This window comes from Saimiri boliviensis, chromosome 10 (genome assembly GCF_048565385.1).
Source record: "Saimiri boliviensis isolate mSaiBol1 chromosome 10, mSaiBol1.pri, whole genome shotgun sequence".
NCBI lineage: Eukaryota > Metazoa > Chordata > Mammalia > Primates > Cebidae > Saimiri > Saimiri boliviensis.
The window spans coordinates 309,065-327,755 of record NC_133458.1 but is presented as its reverse complement, the minus strand read 5'-3'; the positions used below and the strand labels follow the sequence as shown (position 1 = coordinate 327,755).

Sequence of the window (18,691 nt, the reverse complement as noted above, 5' to 3'; positions counted from 1 at the left end):
GCCTGTAATTCCAGCACTTTGGGAGATCAGGGCGGTGGATCACCTGAGGTCAGGAGTTTGAAACTAACCTGGCCAACATGGCAAAACCCTGTGTCTACTAAAAATAAAAAAATAAATTAGCCAGGCGTGGTGGCAGGCGCCTGTAATCCCAGCTACTTGTGAGGCTGAGGCAGGAGAATTGCTTGAACCTGGGAGGCAGAGGTTGCATTGAGCCAAGATCACACCATTGCACTCCAGTCTGGGCAACAAGTGAAACTCTATCTCAGAAAATAAATAAATAAATAAATGAAATGATCAACCAGTGCATCAGCAAACGTCAGCAAGATGGTTTCATTTCCATTCATCCCATGACATGAGACAACCCTCAAGCATACAGGCCCTGGCCATGAAGCCTTTGGAGCATCACTGGAACTGGTTATTGACCCAGAAAACGCTACAAATCCTTGCCATCAAAGAGGTTCAATCCACGTCCCCTTCAGGAAGAGCTGCAGTCTGCTCAAGTGTCTAAGTTTGCCTCTGTTGCTTATAAGAACATACCTGAAACTGGGTAAGCTGTAAAGAAAAGGCATTTATTTCTTACAGTTACGAGCCTGGAGAAGTCCAGGGTTGAGTGGCCACAGTGGTGAGGGCTTTCTTGCTGGTGGGGACTCTTCAGGGTCCCCAGGTGGTACAGGGCATGAGGTAGTGAGGGGCCGAGCGTGTCGACCCAGGTCTCTCTACCTCTTTTCATAAAGCCACCAGCTCCCATGAAAATTCATTAACCCACTAGTCTATTAGTGGATTAAACCTTATGAGGGTGGAGCCTTTATGACCCAATCAAATATTCAAGGCCCATTTCTTGGGCCTGCATCTGAACCCACTCAAGCTGGTGTGGGGCTGAATGACTCCCTGGGACCTCTGGCCCCTGGCGTCCAATGTGGCTCACACACAGATCACCCACTGAGGAGGAGCCCCTGTGAACAGTTTAAATGTGCTGACCTGGCTTTTGGTGAGGGTGCCTCAGGAGGCGTCTCCAACCTGGGGATAAGCTACGGTCCAGGTACTATGCAGAGAGCCATCAGATGGCTCTGGCTCCCTCAAAATATATTTTTTAAATGTATTGTTTACAAGCTTTAAGAAAGTAGAATGTTTTATATAAATCTGCATTTATGAAAACATGAGGCTGGGCAATTTGGGACCTGGAGGTGAGGAGGGCTGTCGAGGCCCCCAGGCCCGCAGGGAACCAGGTAATCCTAAAAGCCCATCTCTCCTTAGGACTACTTTTCCTAACTTGGATTTTTCACTGGGAAGAACAACCCTCCGTGGCCACACAGCTGCTTCTGCTGTGGCGCCCTGGCTGCCTCATCCATCCACATCTCCTCGGCCGCATCCGCCTTTCACAGGAGAGACTCTCCCCATGGTTTCAGCCAAGTTACTTTATTTGCCTTTCTCTGGACAGAGTTCAACCAGACAATGTGGAAGATGTGGCCAGAACTATGCATGCACCACAGAATCACATATCTTCAAAGCCAGAAGCAGCCCTAGAGGCAGGGCCGCATATTTCAGACTGGGAAATGGTGGCTCAGAGGGGAATGGGAAACGGGGACACCTGTTTAGTGACGATCTACAGCCCTACATCCCGCGTGGAGACCACTGGCTGCCTGTGGCTCCTGAACCTTGAAATGGGGTCCACGTTGTGTTGTGCTGTAAGCACAAAAAGCACACCGGACTTCTAAGACTTAGCATAAAATAAGAATGTAAAATTGATAATTTTAGGTTGATTATATGTCAAAATATTAAAGATTCAGATTTATTCAGGTAAACAAAGGATACTATTAAAATTAATCTCTCATGCTTCTTTTTACTTATTGTAATGTGGCTTGCATTCTATTTCTGCTGGGCAGGGCTATTCTTGAATAAAGCCTACCATCTGAGGCCTTCTACAGGACACCAGACTGTTTGAACACAGATTTAATTTCTTTCTTGAAGAGGAGAAAATCATGACAAAGAGCAGAGAAAGCTGACGGACAAAGGCCTTGCTACTATTTATAGGCCGGGTGCTATCCCAGGGCACAGAGTCTATAAACAGGTTGTTAGCAGGCTGGGTCTGGGGCATGATGGCGCAGCATGCCTCTGTCAAACCGGAGAAGACAGTGTTCACCGCAGGCCCATCTTCAGCACAACAAAAGACTCATTTTTCTGTTTGCTTTCTGCCAAGTATCCACCATCCTCGACCAGATCAACATCATCTGTGCTATAACTAAGAATTTAAAAGCAGTAATTCAGATAAATGCTTATCCCCTGGAAAACTGGAGCTGCTTCTGTAAAGCATAACAAAGCCTTTGAAGAAATTGTTTTAGTAACTGTCGCTATCATCTCAAACCATGGAAACTGTTACTGTTAAGGATTCAGGTTTTCTAAGGTGTGTGAAGACCCTACCTATCCAACACTCCTTGAGTTTTAGCTCCGGTAGTTCAGTAACAAGCAATGGGAAGTGACCTTTCTTTCTTTCTTTCTTTTTTAAGATGCAGGTGGTGACCCTGAACCACAGCTGAGTGTGCATATTCCCCGGTTAGAATGCCACTGGAGTTCTTTCTCACAAGCTCTCTGCCTTACCTTTGGATTTTTCTGTTTGAGACCTCAGAAGCTCTGCACATTTTGTTTCTTCCTCCTGTATTTCCAGATGAAATCGGCATTCTGGGTGAATGCTGTTCACCTGTTCAAGGTTAAAAGAAATATTAATAACTAAAAATTCCACAATAAGAGGAAAAGCAAGCAAAACTTCTACAAAAACACCCAAAAACCTCACAGTTTTAAACCACTTCCAAACTAAAATTCATTTAAAACCAATCACCTTCATTTTTCTGGCTTTTCTTAAACTTCACTATTTACTTTGTAAAGGTATTTTACAACAAGCACAAAATCTAATAGATTTTTTTTTTCTGAGCAGGAAAATAAATTTGCTAACATAATACCTTGCATGTTGCTCAGTACTAATTTGGAAGCAATAGAGCCCTTTACTCCACGAATCCCTGGACACCCGGGTCCTCCGTTTCACAGCCTTTGGTTTGGTTTAAGTGGATGGATGCCTGTGGACTGTGCAGCTTTCTTCAGACAGCCGCCACCAGGCAGAGAGCTGGAGAGAAGGGCTTTCTGTTCAAATACTTTGGTACACTTTCAAAGCTTAACCCTATAACTACAGATAAAACTGCAGTCATTTTGACTAGAATTTGCAGTGGAAGAGATTTTCAAGATCAGCAAGATGAGGAGGGAGGCAGAGGTGGGGGAGTCACATCATTGTGGCCTCAGGAAAAAAAGGGGGGATTTCCAGGCCGGCTCCATCAGGGGAGCCCAAGATGCTGCAAAGATGGTAATCAAGCTGCCTGCGACCGCGAGAAGACAGAACCGCATAACGATTCCTCTCAGAAGGCGCGGTTTCTACCAAGATCAACTGGCTCGCATTTCACGCCCACCCCGAGTCAGCACCAGGCCTGCCAAGCAGCCCTGGGGACTTAAGAAGGGCTCTACCCGCCCATCCTTCTGGTCTTGATCTTCCCCCTCCCCCGCACCGACTAAAATTCTACTCGTACTAAAGAAATAACTAAGGAGAGTCATACTCTTGGGTGTATTATGGCCATGGCTGTCCAGTTACCTTACGACTGAAATGGTCAGTGAGAGTCCCAACCACGAACACAATTTCCTAAAGAATTAAGGGGGAAACAACGCTGGACCTTTTGCCGCCTTTGGCCCCATTCAAAAGAGCAAGCCTAGCTTGCTTCTAGCTCATGACTGAAGCAGCAGCAGGCCAGACTCTGGGCTCCAGGTCCTCTGTTTTCATGCAGGGAAAGTCAGTGGCTTAAATTTCAGAATTAAGGAAATTATATTGACGTAAAAAGAAAAAAACTCTGTAAAGGTATAAATGACATTACAATACCTGATGCTCCTGGAAAATGCAGAGCAATCACTCCTCTGAGGACATTTTAGCAACGATAAAGGATGCAACGATAAATCACCTTGATAAGGACTCGCTCCGTAAAGCGCCCACCCTGGAGTGGGAAAGCCTGGCTGCGCCTCTGCACAAGGCCAGGGAGTGCAGCTCGTGCCCCGCCGAGCACCGGGTCCCCGGAAACAACCGCGTCCTGTTGGCGGCGGCAGAGGGGGCAGAGGGGCCGCGTGTCCATCCAGACCCACCTTGGCCGCGACGCCAGCAAAACCGCGCGCACTGCAAACCCGCTGCGGTCTCCAACAGGAAAGCAAGAAACAAGCCTCGGATGTTCTTTCTTTCTTTTTTGTAAAGGTTCACAGAGTGAGTAATTCAGAACGCCGTGTGTGAAGGCACTCATTCAACAAACTTATGCGCAGTTATCTCCTCCCGTGCTCTTGGGAAGAAAAGCAACTATTTCCAAAAGGAAACTTTGCCTAGCCAACACCACGTCCCCCCCGACGCTAAAACACAGACCAGTAAGTACAGGGAGGTAGCCGAGGATCTGCCGCCAACGCCAACCCCGATCCCCGCGAAACGCTCAGGTGCCCGAAGCTCCGAGCTCCCGGGACGGCCCTGAACGAGCTCATCGTGGACGCGTCCAGGAAGAAACGTCCCGTTTCCAGCAAACCCCGAAATGCAGGGCGCAGGGAGAGGCGAAGGCAGCCTCCCAACCCGGGTCCCACAGCCTGGCCGGGCCGGAGCTCAGCGGACCCCGAGCGACCCCACTCCCTCTCCCGGACCTCGGACCCGGCACCCCGGGCAGGCAAGGGGCGTCCCCACCCCCGCGCCAGGACCCGGGAGGAAGGCGAAGCCCGGCGGGAGGAGCGCCCTTCTCAGAAGGGGAGCCCCGGCTTGGGGTGCAGGGCGCGGGGATCGCAGGCGCACTCACGGGGGCGAGCAGCCAGCAGGTCAGCAGCGCGGGCGGCAGCAGCGCCCGCATCCCGAGCTCAGCTTGTCGGGGTCACCCAGCGCCGGCCGCCTCCGTCCGGAGTCCCCGCGGCTCCGCCGCCTCCAGGATGGGCTGGCCCCGAGTCCGCGGAGACCGCGGCCCCCAGCACCCCAGGATCCGGCCGCCGAAGCCCGCGCGCGTTCCGCAGCTGCAGCGGGGAGTCCCGAGCGCGTGGGCCGCCCCTCACCCGGCGCTGGAGCGCCCGCCACGCCCGCCGGCCCCCGCCCCGCCCCGCGCCCTGTCCCCGCCCCGCGCTCCCGTCCACGATCCCGGCTCCCTCCTCCCCGAGACCCCCGCTCCGCGCTCCTCTCCCGGCCGCGCCTCCCGGGTTCTGCGGGCGGAAGGGCGGGGAAGGGGATGCTGGGTGCGCGCCCGGCCCGGGGTGGAAAGAACCCGGCAGAGCGGCCGCGCGGGGCGCGGAAGGAGGACCCGGCCAGGTGTGCGCGCTCGGAAGGAGCGAGGCCTTTGCCGCTCGTTGCCTGCACCTGCCTCGCTAAATAACTGCAGTAGCCCGAGAAAGCGCCCAGAAACCCGTCCAGGGTGGGTGCGCTGTCTCTGTAGCCAGTGGGGCAGCGTTGAGACGTCTGAAAACGGAGAACATTAGAGTGCGTTTCGGTGGGGACCGGGGAACAGCCTCAGCGGAGGAAGTCAGGTTGGACAGAAAGCTGCAGAAAAACGCAGAGGGAGGGGCAGGGGCGCCCCGACCTCAGCGCGGCTGCTGGTTTGTGTCCCGCGTTCGCAGCGCGGGGAGTCGTCCTCTCCCCGCACACGCAGCGCCGGGTGGGGAGCGCGGGGCGGGACTCACGCGGGGCCGCCGGGGCCGCCTCCCGAGGAGCCCGCAGGGCCAGCCCAGGAGAGCAGCCGTTCCCCAGCAAGGGGAAGGCACTGGAAATGAGAGACGAAAGCTAATTTTGTGTTGTTTTTTTATTTGGAAATAATTTCAAACGTACACAAAAATTAGAAGAATAAGAATAGTACAAAGAACTCCTTTTACCCTTTATCTGGATTCAGTCATTAACATCGACCTCGTTGGGCTTATTTGCTTCTCTCTGATACCCCGTATTCACAGATACCGATTTTTCTATCATCTGATGTTTATCATCCACATCATCTGTCATCTGCCTATCATCTATCCATCACGCACCTATCATGTACCTACTTAAAATCATTATCTACCTATTACCTATCACCTACCTGTCACCTATTATCTATCGTCTATTCATCTGTTATGTACCTATCATCTATTATTCGCCTATCATTTGTCATCTACTTATCATCTAGCTGTAACCTTTCATCTACCTGTTTATCATCTATCATCTGTCATTTATCTATGATCTATCTGTCATGTACCAATCACCTACAATCTACCTATCATCTGTTTAACATCTATAACTACCATCTACCTATTTGTTATCTGCCTCTACCTGTCATTTATCTATGATGTATCCATGTATCATGTACCTTTACATCATCTATCATCTTCCTATCTATGGTCTGTGATCTATCATCTATCTATTATCTGTCATCTATCATCCATCTATCTGTCATTTATCTGGGATCTGTCATATCTGTGATCTGTCTGCCTGTCATCTGTCCTTTACCTGTTATCTCTCCGGCTTCATCCACGTGTATCTAATGGGAAACGGATGGAGAGGGAGACCTGGGCCTCAGGCGACTGCTTGGCTTATGAAGAAAGCTTGTGCCGCTGGGTTCCTTCCATAAATGCATCTTCTCCTCCCGGTTCCACCCTGGGAAAGCCATAAACTTGGAGCTACTTGTGCATTGGAGGGGAGTGTGAGTGTGTGAGGGAGTGAGAGTGTGTGGCCGAGTGTGGGGTATGGAGCCTTTCCCGCAGATGGGACATCTTGGGGAGAAGAGCTGAGAGCACTTATTGTGCCAGGAGTTTAGGGGATGGTGGTGGGGAGACAGGGCCAGTCCTGGAGGCTCTGATGCAGTGGAAGGCATACACACTGGGAGTAACGTTCACCCTACAAAACAGAATGCATCACAAGAGGCTCCTCCTGTTCCGACTGCTCCTAACCTGCTCAGAATTCCCACAGACACTGGGATGGCTCGTACTTACGTGTGTCAAAGATCACTCCAACTCTGTTGGACAAATGCCCTCTCCTTCAGGATGGTGTACACTTCCTCCTCCCAGAGCCCCTGTGTCCTCAGGGCAGAGAAGGCTCCCTTTCCCGGCCTCTGCTGGTGCCTGACTCCCAGCGCTGTGGTCTTTGGTCTGGGCCTCAGGCGTGGTCCGCCCCTGACTGAGCTCATGCCTGGGTTCTGCCTCCTGCTCCCACCAGGGTCTCTTCTCCCCATAACCAGGTCTGTTTGTGCCACGCCTTCTTTCCCTTGCACCTCCACCTGCCTCTGTCCTGGGGCATTCTGGAGGGGCTGGGCCCCCTGAGGTGCTTTTCAGTTTCTCTTCCTGCCCCCTGGACACCCCCTCCAAGGTCACCCACTTCCCTGCTGCTTCCCACACTGGCAGCTGCCCTGGCTTTTCCAGGCTGAGCTCTGATGGGAGAATCAAATCTCTGGCAGAAACTGGCGGAAACTGGCAGCTACTTGTGTGTTTTCCTCATGAAGCAGAAGCTTGAAACCCAGTGACACATCAGGGGGAAGACTTCGGGCTTCATGATTAGAACAGAGTGAAAGATGCACCCGTTTAATCACTTTAAAAAAGGCGCCATGCTAGTACTGCATGCTTTTCCAAAAAGAAGAACGACGCTTCGCAGAAACACGACTCTCTGAGATCCTTCTGGTGTCTCTGCCACATCCAGATGAGTTCTAGAGACCACATTTGCCTATATAAAGGAGATGGGCACTCCAGAGGACGATGCTGACCTCAGGTGTGCCCCAGCCAGGCCGTTTTTAGCTTGTGCTGTGAAGAAACTCATCATTTGCCTGTGTCCCTCTTTTTGTATCCTTTAAAACCTAAATATTAGACTGAAAAACATTGCTTTCTTCACCCTCTTAATAAAAAGCCCAGGATGTTGGAAAACATCATCAGCTTTAATCTTTTTTTTTTTTTTTTCACTCCAAGCTGTGGAATTTTGAGGAGGAACCTCAGGGGTCCGGGAGCTGCTGGAAGAACACCTTGGACGGTTTGTCCAAGAGCTGGCCACACACCAGCACATGGCACAGCCCTGGCCGGGTCCCCCCTCCCACCCCAGGATGGTGGGACTCACAGAGGCAGGCTGCCGGCCTCTGCCTTCTGACCGTGAGCAGTTCTTCCAGGAGGTGTCTCTTTCTCCTCTCCTGGGGCCCTGACTGTTGCCATCTTCCAGTTTCTCAGATCAGCCAGACTCAGAGTTCTCTAAATTCCCCTTTACAAGGAGGTGTTGCCATTTTCTTAGAGAACCATTCAGGGCTTAATATAATTAATATAATGTGATACAATATTTAGAGAGATTATTTGGTGTCTGCCCCTCCACTGACTGCTCAGCATTGGGGATTTGCACAGTTTCCTGTTTGTGGACGAGCAAGTGGGCAGATGTGTGAGTGACTCCCGGTTACACTCACTCCAGTCTGGGAGGCTTCGGCCAGCGGCTGCCAAGACAGCAGGCCGCTCCCTGAGCACTCGCCCTCGAGCCCAGCCCAGAGCTCACGCTTTGCTCCACAGGCTGGGAGCAGGCCAGCAGGGCTGCCCTCCAGACCCTGCCCCTCTGCCGGGGCCTCCTCGTTTTCTGGGTTGTGCTCTTCTCTCCGATTCCCTTTCAAAGGAGAAGCAAACGGTGTTAAATTGCTAGCACTTGTGCGTGAATTGGTAAACCAGAATGTTCTTTTTTAAGAGGTGAGGCCCAGGTGGGGCCTGGTGCGAGAAGGGAGAAGTCTGTCAGCTGAGCCTCCCCAGCCATCATCTGCAGCATTAGCCACGAATTTGTCATGTGCCACAATTCTGAGGGTGTGGGGGATCCAGGGAGCATGGGGAAGGGGAGAAAGGGTGAAAGGAGGGTCCTGGGAGTGACAGGGAGACCCTGCAGGGCCGAGAGGCCCATGATTCCAGGCCAGAGGGTCCTGGATCTTCAGAGAGAAGCAGAGTCCGGTTTGACAGCCATGTCACCTTTCCAAGTGGCTTGCTTTTTAGGGAGAAGAGAAGAAAACAAACATTAAATGAACAAAATAGAGAACTATTTTTAGCTGCATATGAAGCAGAAATAGAAATCTAATTGAAGAGTAAATTGGCGAATGAGACTAAGTTTAAAAGTTTGCTTAGAAATGAACAGGAAAGGATAATTAATGACTCACAGGGCCTTTTAAATAATTAACAATGTTCTCCTGGGAGTAATTAAAGCATCACATGAAAGTGAGGGATTTTCTATGTCTAATTGTTCTCAGTTACTATTTTTACCCACAAAAACCAGAGTTTTTACAATATCAAGAAGTTTTGTCCTCGTATTTTCATTAAAATACTGATTTTTTTGTTCTTAATCTTTTTTCCCATTTTCTACCCTGTTTAACTAGGTCCTTTCCCCGATTCTGAATGCCCTTTGGAAGGGGATGGGATAGGCAGATGAGGGTGGGCGGATGGTGGAGATATTCCCTCAACAAAAGAGTTTTCAAAATGTTATTTACTGCAATTACTAGGCAATGCTTTCCCAAGACATAACACCAACAGTGGCTAATTCACATCCGCCTCACTGGCATCAGCACCTGCACCTTTCCCAGTGGCCCGGTGTGAGGAGCAGGGTCTTCACCTTTATTTTCAACCTCTGGGTAATCAAAAGAGCCCTGGGCACCCAGAGGCCCAGGTGTGCAGCTCGGCCGGGAGGTGTTATCTGATTTGTGCAGGACACAAATCTCTGCATTTGTAAGAGGAACCCACTGAACGCTGGTAGACTATTTCAGTGACCCCTAGCACTCTCAACCGCAAACTAAGTGACATTTAAAAGTAAATTTTAGATTCATTTTCTTATTCATTTGGAGTCTTTAATAAAACCTACATTATGAGGCGTTTTACCTCCTATCCCCCTATGCTGTCAAAACCAGAAATAAAACCACTTACAGTTTCTTTTTTTGTGTCTTTAGAAGACAGAAGCCCTGGAATGTTTGCACAACTGGAATCAGGAGCACTCCTGTGGTCAGGGCTGTGTCTTGCCTGCACTGTGGGATTCCGTCCTCACCCCAGAGGATCGGTTCCTCATCTGAAGGAGAAAGGTATTACAGTGACGGCTCACTCATCAAAAGATTACTTTTCCAGGAAAGTTGCTGTCTAAACATTGCCAAGACCTGGGACATGTGTAACAGCCCAGTCCTAGGAAAGCCAGGAGGAGTCTGCTGTCTGACAGGGAGGGCTTAAAGGCCCCACCGCCCGGAGCTGAGGTCAGGCTTAGACCCTGAGCCTGGCCACCTCCGGCAGTGGGGCCCTGTCTCTTCCAAAGGCTGTGTGACCTGCTGACCACGTGGCTGCCCTGATCACCCCCATTCCTCAGTCCTTTCAGACTCCACAGACGTGCCTGGAATTCCATCATCACAGATGGAGCATCTAGCCCAGGGCTGTGGTCAGCGTTTCAGCGCACTTGCCTCTGCAGAGGGGAGCCCTTCCCATGGGAGAACAGAGGGCAGTGGGGTGGGGAAATGAGGGCGAATGAGCCACAAAAAAGGGGGGCCAGGGATAGAGATTCTCAGGGTAAATTTGTCAACCTCAGAATTTTTCTGTGACTTTACTTTCAATGGAGCTCAGTTTCATGAAAGGTACTTGTTACTTCTGAAGTCTTTAATAGAATAATGCATACCCGTGGAAATATATTTTTCCATTTAACTTTTTCTGTAATCTCTATTTATATTAAATGTGATAAATATGGATGTATTTTAGAGCACGTGTACTGTGCCGGGGACCAAGCCAGTTACCAGGAACTCTGAATAACTTCCTGTCTTGGGGGCACTGACACTGGGGACCAGCAGAACGTTCTAGGAAAAGCCATCACAGTGTGTTAGTCAGAGTTCTCCAGAGCCAGAGCCACAGGACAGGGTGCAGATATGGGCATGTGAGAGGGGGTTTACTGGGGGAGTAAACTGGCTCTCACAGTTACAGAGGCTGCCGCGTCTGCCGGCTGGAGCGCCTGGGAGGCTGGTGGTGCAATTCAGTCCAAAGGCCCAGGAGCCGAGGGTCCCATGGTGTAATTCTCAGTCCTAGGCTGAGGGCCTGGGAGTCCGGGGGCTACCAGGGCAAATCCCCAAGCTCTGGGGTCCAAAGGCCGGAGAGCCTGGACCTCTGACACCCATGGGCAGAAGCAGTGTCCCGGCTCTGGAAGAGAGAGAATTCTCCCTCCACCTTTGTGTTCCATCTGCGTCTCCAGCCGACTGGGCAGCGCTGGCCCATGGTGAGGGCACATCTGCCCTGCTCCGTCCACCCACCCACGCACCCATCTTCCCAGAGACACCCAGAAATCGGGCTTCACCAGCTATGCAGGTGTTCCAACCAGTCAAGTCGACGCCTAAAATTAACCATCACACACGCACACATGTACGTGTCTCGCTGAGAAGAGCTGGGACATTTTGTCCCCCATATTTCTGCTGAGATTTGTGTAGGACTCTAGGATACAACATCCACAGGCACAGTGCTCCTCTCAGAGCCTCGAACTGTGTGAGGCACCAGGGATGTGCATGCTTCTACTGGAAGAAGGTTAAAACCCACCAAGGGTCAACTGTCGATGCTTTTCCATCAAGAAGCAAGTCGTGATGTACTTTCGAATCTTCTGTCTTTAGCAGTCTTCTCCACTACACAATAATTCTATGTGCCAGATGATGCTTGGTGTGCCAGAAACACAGAAGTTTCCAGACTCAACTAAACGTGTGCCTGGCTGTAGTTAAAATAATTTTCCTCTTTGATTTTTAAGTTGAGGCTTAAGTCACACACAGTAAAGTGTACAGTTCCTAAGGGGGTGACCAGAGAGTTTTACAGTGGCCGACACTTGTGGAACTACTCCTTGAATGAAGATCCAGAAAACCCGAGGGCACAGGGCTGCCTCGCCCCACCTCTTGGTCATGAGACCATCTCCGCCGCCTGGCACAGCCGTGCCTTTATTTCAAAACTGCAACCAGGGCAGTGTGGGAATGTGGGCGATGGATCACTTGGCCCAGGACTGTGACTGGTGCTCGTGCTGCTCATTCTGACGGGCAACCACAGGCTGACTTTTGTGACCTCTGACTGTTTTGTGTGTCTGCGCCTCAGCTAGGTTGCAGACTTGCGGAGTGCAGGGCCTTGGACCTGCGTCTCTCTTGCCCCAGGGGTGCCTAAGGGGGTGCTTTCCACACGATGCTGCTTGCTGGCACCGAACTGTGTAATGGCAGAAAATGAAGATCTGGTAAGCCCTCAAATCAGCCCACATTTCTCCTGAAGAATGTTCTTATAATTTGGGCACTGTAGCTGTATTAAAGTGTTTCATTCCTCTGCATTTATGTTCTACTTTGATTTTCTTTATGCAGTATACCCTCCCTCCAGATCATAAAAGATGCTGTGATAAGACAAATAGAATGTGAGGAACATGAAGAGGATACTCAAAAGCAAAATGCAGAGGGGACGATCAGCTTTACCCGTGTTGATTTCCCCACTCCATCGTGTGGGGCAGAGAGTGTTGGGAAAGGTAATTTGTTTTGTTGCCTGGTGCTGTTGTGTGCAGCTTATGTGAGGTGGGTCCACGCGGGACTTATTCCCTGGAACCTTGTGGCAGCGGCGTTTTCATAAGCACCACCGCACGTCCACAGCTGCGTGGAGCTCAGAGCCCGTGCCTCCGTGTGCAGGTGGCAGCATGCCTGCTGAAGGCCTCGTGGTCAGCTGGAGAAGCCAGGGCTGGCTGCTGTGTCCATGCAGGGTTCTTTGCTCCTTCATCCCAGCATGAGGTGCCGTGATGACAGTCAAGCTTCTCTCAATGACTCAGCAGCCAGCCCAGGTTCATCTCTGCCCTCTCACTGCCCAGCATGAAGCTCTGGATCCCAGAGAGGAGCTGACTGTCACAGCAGACTTTGGGCAAATGCTTACAGATGAGCAGGGAGGGAGCAGATGATGGTGCCCAGCCTGGCACCTGCAACCAACAGGCTCGGTGCCTCCACCTGCCGTGGGGGAGCAGGTCTCCCCGACTCTGTGATTCCGAGATCTTTGTTTTCACTAGAAGAAAACATCAGTTCTCAGAGACAATTGTTATGCCTTAACACAGGCGTCCCCAAACTTTTTACACAGGGGGCCAGTTCACTGTCCCTCAGACTGTCGGAGGGCTGCCACATACTGTGCTCCTCTCACTGACCACCAATGAAAGAGGTGCCCCTTCCTGAAGTGCGGCGGGGGGCCGGATAGATGGCCTCAGGGGGCCGCGTAGTTTGGGGACACCTGCCTTAACAAAATGTCATTTGCTCCCTTGGAGACAAAGTTCAGCCTAGCCACTGGGCAGACATTGTGGACTCATTTTTTTTAATGGAAGAAAATGATTATTATTATTTTTAAGTCATTGATTTTATTACTGAAGTGTACAGAAACGCGAAAGGACAAGCCGGTGTGGAGCAAACCACCTGGTTTCCGGGGGGTCATCGGAGCTGCTCAGCCAGATTGCAGACTAGAGACTGGACACCCACCGAAACCCGGTGCAGTTCTCCCGCTTCACAGCCTCACATGCTGCTTTGAACAAGAGAATATTCCTTCTGATATTTCCATTTCCTTACACTTCTGTTCATGAAATGCTCCTTTGAACATACTATTTTAATGCAATCTAGGAATTTAATTCCTGAGAAACTGGAAAAATGGAGTGTTCTGAGTCACCAGCCTAAGATCACAGAGGTGGGCTCTGGGCTTTGCTGTGGGTGTGGCCGGGGACCCTCGGGAAGCCGGGCTTGGCGTCCCCCTAAGAGGCTTCCCAGAGCCACACCTCTTGGTGCAGGAACAGCCTTGTGGTGACAGACTTTTCCTGACATCGACTCTAAATTACTCATTTTTGTCAACATCCAATCTAGACACTGCTCACACCAAGTAAGAACAGCTCGCTCCCCACACAGTGACTCCTCAGGAGCCATTTCCCGCCGTGGGATTCTTCCCCATCTTTCTTTGCAGGCCATTCTCTCCTTAGCAATACCACAAATCACCCCTTCCACGACTGCACCCACCCATATCAATTGCTTCTGTTCCCTTCCCCACCAGCTACATACTTGTAAAATCATAATTCCAGTGAAGTGACCCACTTAACAGCGAGTTTCAGAGGAAGAAGAAATGTCATGGGAAATTTCACAAAGCCAATGAAATTGTTATTTATTTATTTTTTGAGTCAAAGCCTCACTCTGTTGCCCAGGCTGGAGTACAGTGGCATGATCTCGGCTCACTGCAATCTCCATCTCCCAAATTCAAGCGATTCTCCTGCCTCAGTCTCCTGAGTAGCTGGGCTACCAAGTAGCTGTGCCACCACATCTGGCTAATTTTTGTATCTTTAGTAAAGATGGGATTTCACCATGTTGGCCAGGCTGGTCTCAAACTCCTGACCTCAGGTGATCCACCTGCTTTGGCCTCCCAAAGTGCTAGGATTACAGGTGTGAGCCACCCTGCCAGACCTGTTATTTATTTTTGAAGTTAAAGTTCATAAACTGATTTTTATTTTTAAATTATTTTATTAGCTTTATTTTTAAATTGTCTGCTAATTCATCCTTAAAAGTCAATTCCATAAGTTTCTACTTATTAAAAGTGAGACTGTCATGGGCCCTCCACCCAATTCACCTGGGACCCTCAATAGGGAGCCTGCCATGCTGAGGGGCTGAGCAGAGACGTGAGCCCCTGGCCAGGTGTGTGTGTGCCTGGGCCACATGGCGTCCAACCTGGGGCTGGCCACAGCAACATGAATGATCACGTGGGAACTGCTTTTGAACACTTACCAAGTTTCTGACACACACAATTTTGTTTCCGACACACAAAAATAAAATGCGTGTTTGAAGCTGCTAAATCCTGATTTGTTCCACAGCAGCAAAGCCGATGCAGGTCCCGAATGAGGTCAAATGTCTTGCAGCTGCGTGGAGAGCGCCATCAATGCTACACCTACCTCAGCTGACTCTCAGGCCTGAAAGCGTCCGGATGAAACAGGGCCTTGAGGTGACCCTAGCCCTGGCCACAGTCACAAAGGCTGAGAGCTTCCAGGTGAACTCGGGTCACAGAGTCTAAGACCTTCATTGCAGGCTCACACGCCTCTGTGTCCAGATGCAGCCTGGGAACAGTAAGGGTGGGTGCAGCTGCAAGGAAGCCACCTGTTCCAGGTGCTTCACTGTCTGGGTGTGAAAGCGTTTACCCCCATGGGAGGCGAATGCCACCTTCTCTTCACTTCGAGGTGGGGAGTCATGAGTGCAGGTGTGGGGTGAAGCAAAGCTGTGCCACTCCGTGGGCAGGACTCACCCCAGCCCGTCTGGCCCAGCGGCCGCACTCTCAGCTGGACCTTAGAGTGGAAATCTTGGCAACTTTTCTAGTTGCGTGGCCTCTCTGTCTCTCCACATGGGCTCCCTGTGTGGCTGGGGCTGCCCACGTGTGTGGGACCAGTGTGGCTGTGCTGCTCACGTTTGGTGGCTCCCGAAGCCAAGTGACATCAGCTGCAGGCCAGGTCAGGGCTGTGCCTGCAGCAGTCAGCATCAAACCTCTGGCCCTCAGTCAGAACTGCGAGTCCTGCCCAGGTGTAAGGGATGAGGAAACAAGAGTCTCTCCTGAGGGAGCAGCCCGAAGACGCTGCAGAGGAGAATGTGGAGTGGCAGACGCTGGAACTGCCAGTGGGGGAGAGAATGTGGTGCTCCCATTTTCCAGGAGGTCTCACCCCTGCTCTGGGACAAAGACTCATCATCAGCTCTGCCTGGCCAGGAAACTGTTGTCACTTCTCCTTTGCAATGGTGACAATGTCCGTTGCGCCTGTCTCTAAGGCTCCTGTGAACATAAAACCAAATGTGATTGGGGCTGGGTTGGAGAGCAGAGCACTGTGGAAATGCCCATGGACGTTGTTGCGAAAAGCCGTTGGGCAGAATGAGAACAGAAGATGACGTCACTGCCCTTTTGCCCCTGGAGGCCCAGGTCCCTCTGGAAAGCCAGCACTTCAGCCATGAACTGTGGACTTCTGAAAATGTAGACCCTGCATGCAGAAAGCTCCAGGGCCTTGCCCAGCTGCACAGCTAGTAAGTGGCAGAGCAGGAGGGAGGCCAACACTGTACCGTTCTCAACCCGTCGAGCCCATTCTGTTCCATTTTTACCAAACCCTCACCGATTGGAACTCAGTGATCCCATGAGGACTGTTATGATGTCAGCTTATTTCCAGGATGACCTTATTGAGTAAGGAAATTCATTTTTAAAACTTTTAGCTGTTAAAAATGTAAACCGAGGCCCAATGTTTTAATTTAACAAGTCTCAGCAAACCAGGAGGGTGACCCGGCAGTGCAGCTGCTCTCAGCAGGCACGATGGCACAGTCCCTGGGAGGGAGCGACCCGTGGAGGATTCACTGTCCGCAGTCACACTGTTGCCTGGGCGTTGAAGGCTTGGGGGTCGGGTCGTCGTCTCTCCGTGTTGTCTGATCCTGATGGCAAGCATGGGATGTGTGAGTGCCTGCTGGAAGGCACTGAAATCCCTGAGCAGATACAATACACTAGGGATAAAAGTGCCATGACAGTAAGAAGCCATAGCCAAGGACTGACCAATTCCCCGGAGTGGAGACCCCAATGAGCTGAGACTTAACCGGTGAAATCCACCAGTGGAGGACGCAGCACCTGTTTGATGAGAGCCTCGTGTTTGTTTTCCTAAGAGCCTTTAAATTTTGGGTAACACTTTCTAATTTATTAATGTAGAAACAATTTTTTTTTTTAGATCAATAAGAGCACAAATTCCTCCTTACTAACCTGTAAAGGTGTCAAGAATGTTTACTTTAGAGTACCACTGAGGATAAAGTGTTCATTTCAGATTGTATTGCTTGAAGGGAATTCAAGACATTGTTTTATGAAAACAAGAAAAACGAAGGTTAAGGTTATTTGGAGCGAATGATGATCTTAGTGGTTGAGTCCAGAGAACCACTGTCAGGAAGATTCCAGATTTGAGTTTGAAGCATCTTGATATGGTAGAATGCAGATGGCAGGTGAGATCTGACAGACCTCCCTGGTTTGCAGCTGGCACGTCCCTGGTGAGGTCATCAGCTGTTCTGGTGAACCCTGAGTGACATGGCAGCAGGCATGGACCTTGTCCATCCGTGGTCTGCTGCAGGGATTTTTCTTAAGTTTAAAGTCATCCAGCTTCAGTTAGCAGGGTTTGGGAGAAAAAGATACATATTCCACTTTTTTTTTTTGTTTTAACAAAAGCATAGTTTATCAAACGACTGCAAGTTGTAGACAGATTAATAAAAAAGAGGTTTCCTTAAATCTGAAAAATAAGACATTGAAGAGCCAACAACGTTTCAAACAAGTCATGAAAGTTATAATTATTCTAATAGTTGATTCAGTACCATATAATTAATGGTACTCAATTTTGTTTTGTTCAATCATTGCTTAGCAGTTTAATGAATCCATCAGTTTATCATTAAAGTTCTGGAAATCCTTATTCAATAGTATGATCTTAAAGTTATCAAAAACAAGTACTTGTTAGAGTTCTTCTCATGACTCTCCTGTAATGTTGTATCAAGCAACTGACAAGAAAATTTTGTTGATTGGGTGACATACCACATTTTAAGAACATAATCAGAGTTATGACTAATGTTATACCAGAGCATATCAGATTTTTAGAAATTTCATGTGATTTTTAAAACATTCTTATGAAAAATATATATCCATGTAAGTCTAACCTAAGATTCTATGTGACAGTGATTTGGGGATGCTGTCAAAAATGTCAAGTGGCTTAAGACACTCAGGCAGGACCACAGGCCACTGTGGAAAAATGCCAGACTGCCAAAAGGTTTTAAAGGCAAATACAGAAAGCTGCGTAGTTGTAAGAAAAAAAATGAACTTGCTCTTTCTCTTGCCGCGTGCTGGTGTTGGAGGACCCTCCCTGCTTCAGATTTACCAACAGCATGAATCAAGAAAAGTGAGCCAAACTTCAGGCTCAGGTCCGGATAGGGGGCAAGGGTACAGCTCGCAGAAAGAAGAAGGTGGTACATAGAACAGCTACAGCTGATAACAAAAAGCTTCAGAGTTCTCTAAAAAAAACTGGCTGTGAATAATAGAGCTGGTATTGAAGAGGTGAACACGATGAAAGATGATGGGACAGTTATTCATTTCAACAATCTCAAAGTCCAAGATTCCCTTTCTGCTAACACCTTTGCAATTACTGGTCATACAGAAGCCAACCTGATCACAGAAATGCTTCCTGGAATATTAAGTCAGCTTGGTGCTGACAGCGTAGCAAGCCTTAGGAAGTTAGCTGAACAGTTCCCATGGCAAGTCTTAGACAGTAAAGCACCAAAACCAGAAGACATTGATGAGGAGGATGATGATGTTCCAGATCTTGTAGAAAATTTTGATGAGGCATCAAAGAATGAAGCTAGCTAAAATTTTGGTTTTTGGAAGCTGGCATGGACTAGGTTTAACAAATCAGCTATGTGGTTCCAAAGTTTTACAGGCACGGAGAACATCACCTGTTACTAGTTACTAGTTCAGTAATATAAATATTTTGTATATTAATAATGCTGTTCAGCATTTTTTGGTCATTTGATTTTGCATTTTGCACTTCCTCCCAGGATATTTTTTTTTGGTCAAAATATGAAGTATTGGTGCAGTTTGAGGGTGTTTTGGTTTTTGATTCCTGGTTTTTTTGTTTCTTTGTTTGGGGTATTTTTGGTATATGTATGTTTAT

At 49.5% G+C, this 18,691-nt stretch overlaps 1 protein-coding gene and 1 pseudogene across 1 annotated transcript in view; one reads left to right on the top strand and one right to left on the bottom strand.

Annotated features, from left to right (window-relative positions):
* The window catches only part of VIPR2 (vasoactive intestinal peptide receptor 2), a 101,315-nt gene extending 96,173 nt beyond the window's left edge, over positions 1-5,142 (bottom strand). Inside the window, exons 1-2 of the mRNA XM_003941846.4 lie at positions 4,854-5,142; positions 2,596-2,695 (exon numbers count right to left, since the gene is read on the bottom strand). Coding sequence (XP_003941895.1) covers positions 2,596-2,695; positions 4,854-4,904 — 151 coding nt within the window. The 5' untranslated portion in view covers positions 4,905-5,142. The remainder of the gene's footprint in view (positions 1-2,595; positions 2,696-4,853) is intronic.
* A 12,714-nt stretch (positions 5,143-17,856) lies between these two features.
* Positions 17,857-18,425, top strand: LOC101032388 (transcription factor BTF3 homolog 4 pseudogene; annotated as a pseudogene).
* Positions 18,426-18,691: the final 266 nt, after the last annotated feature.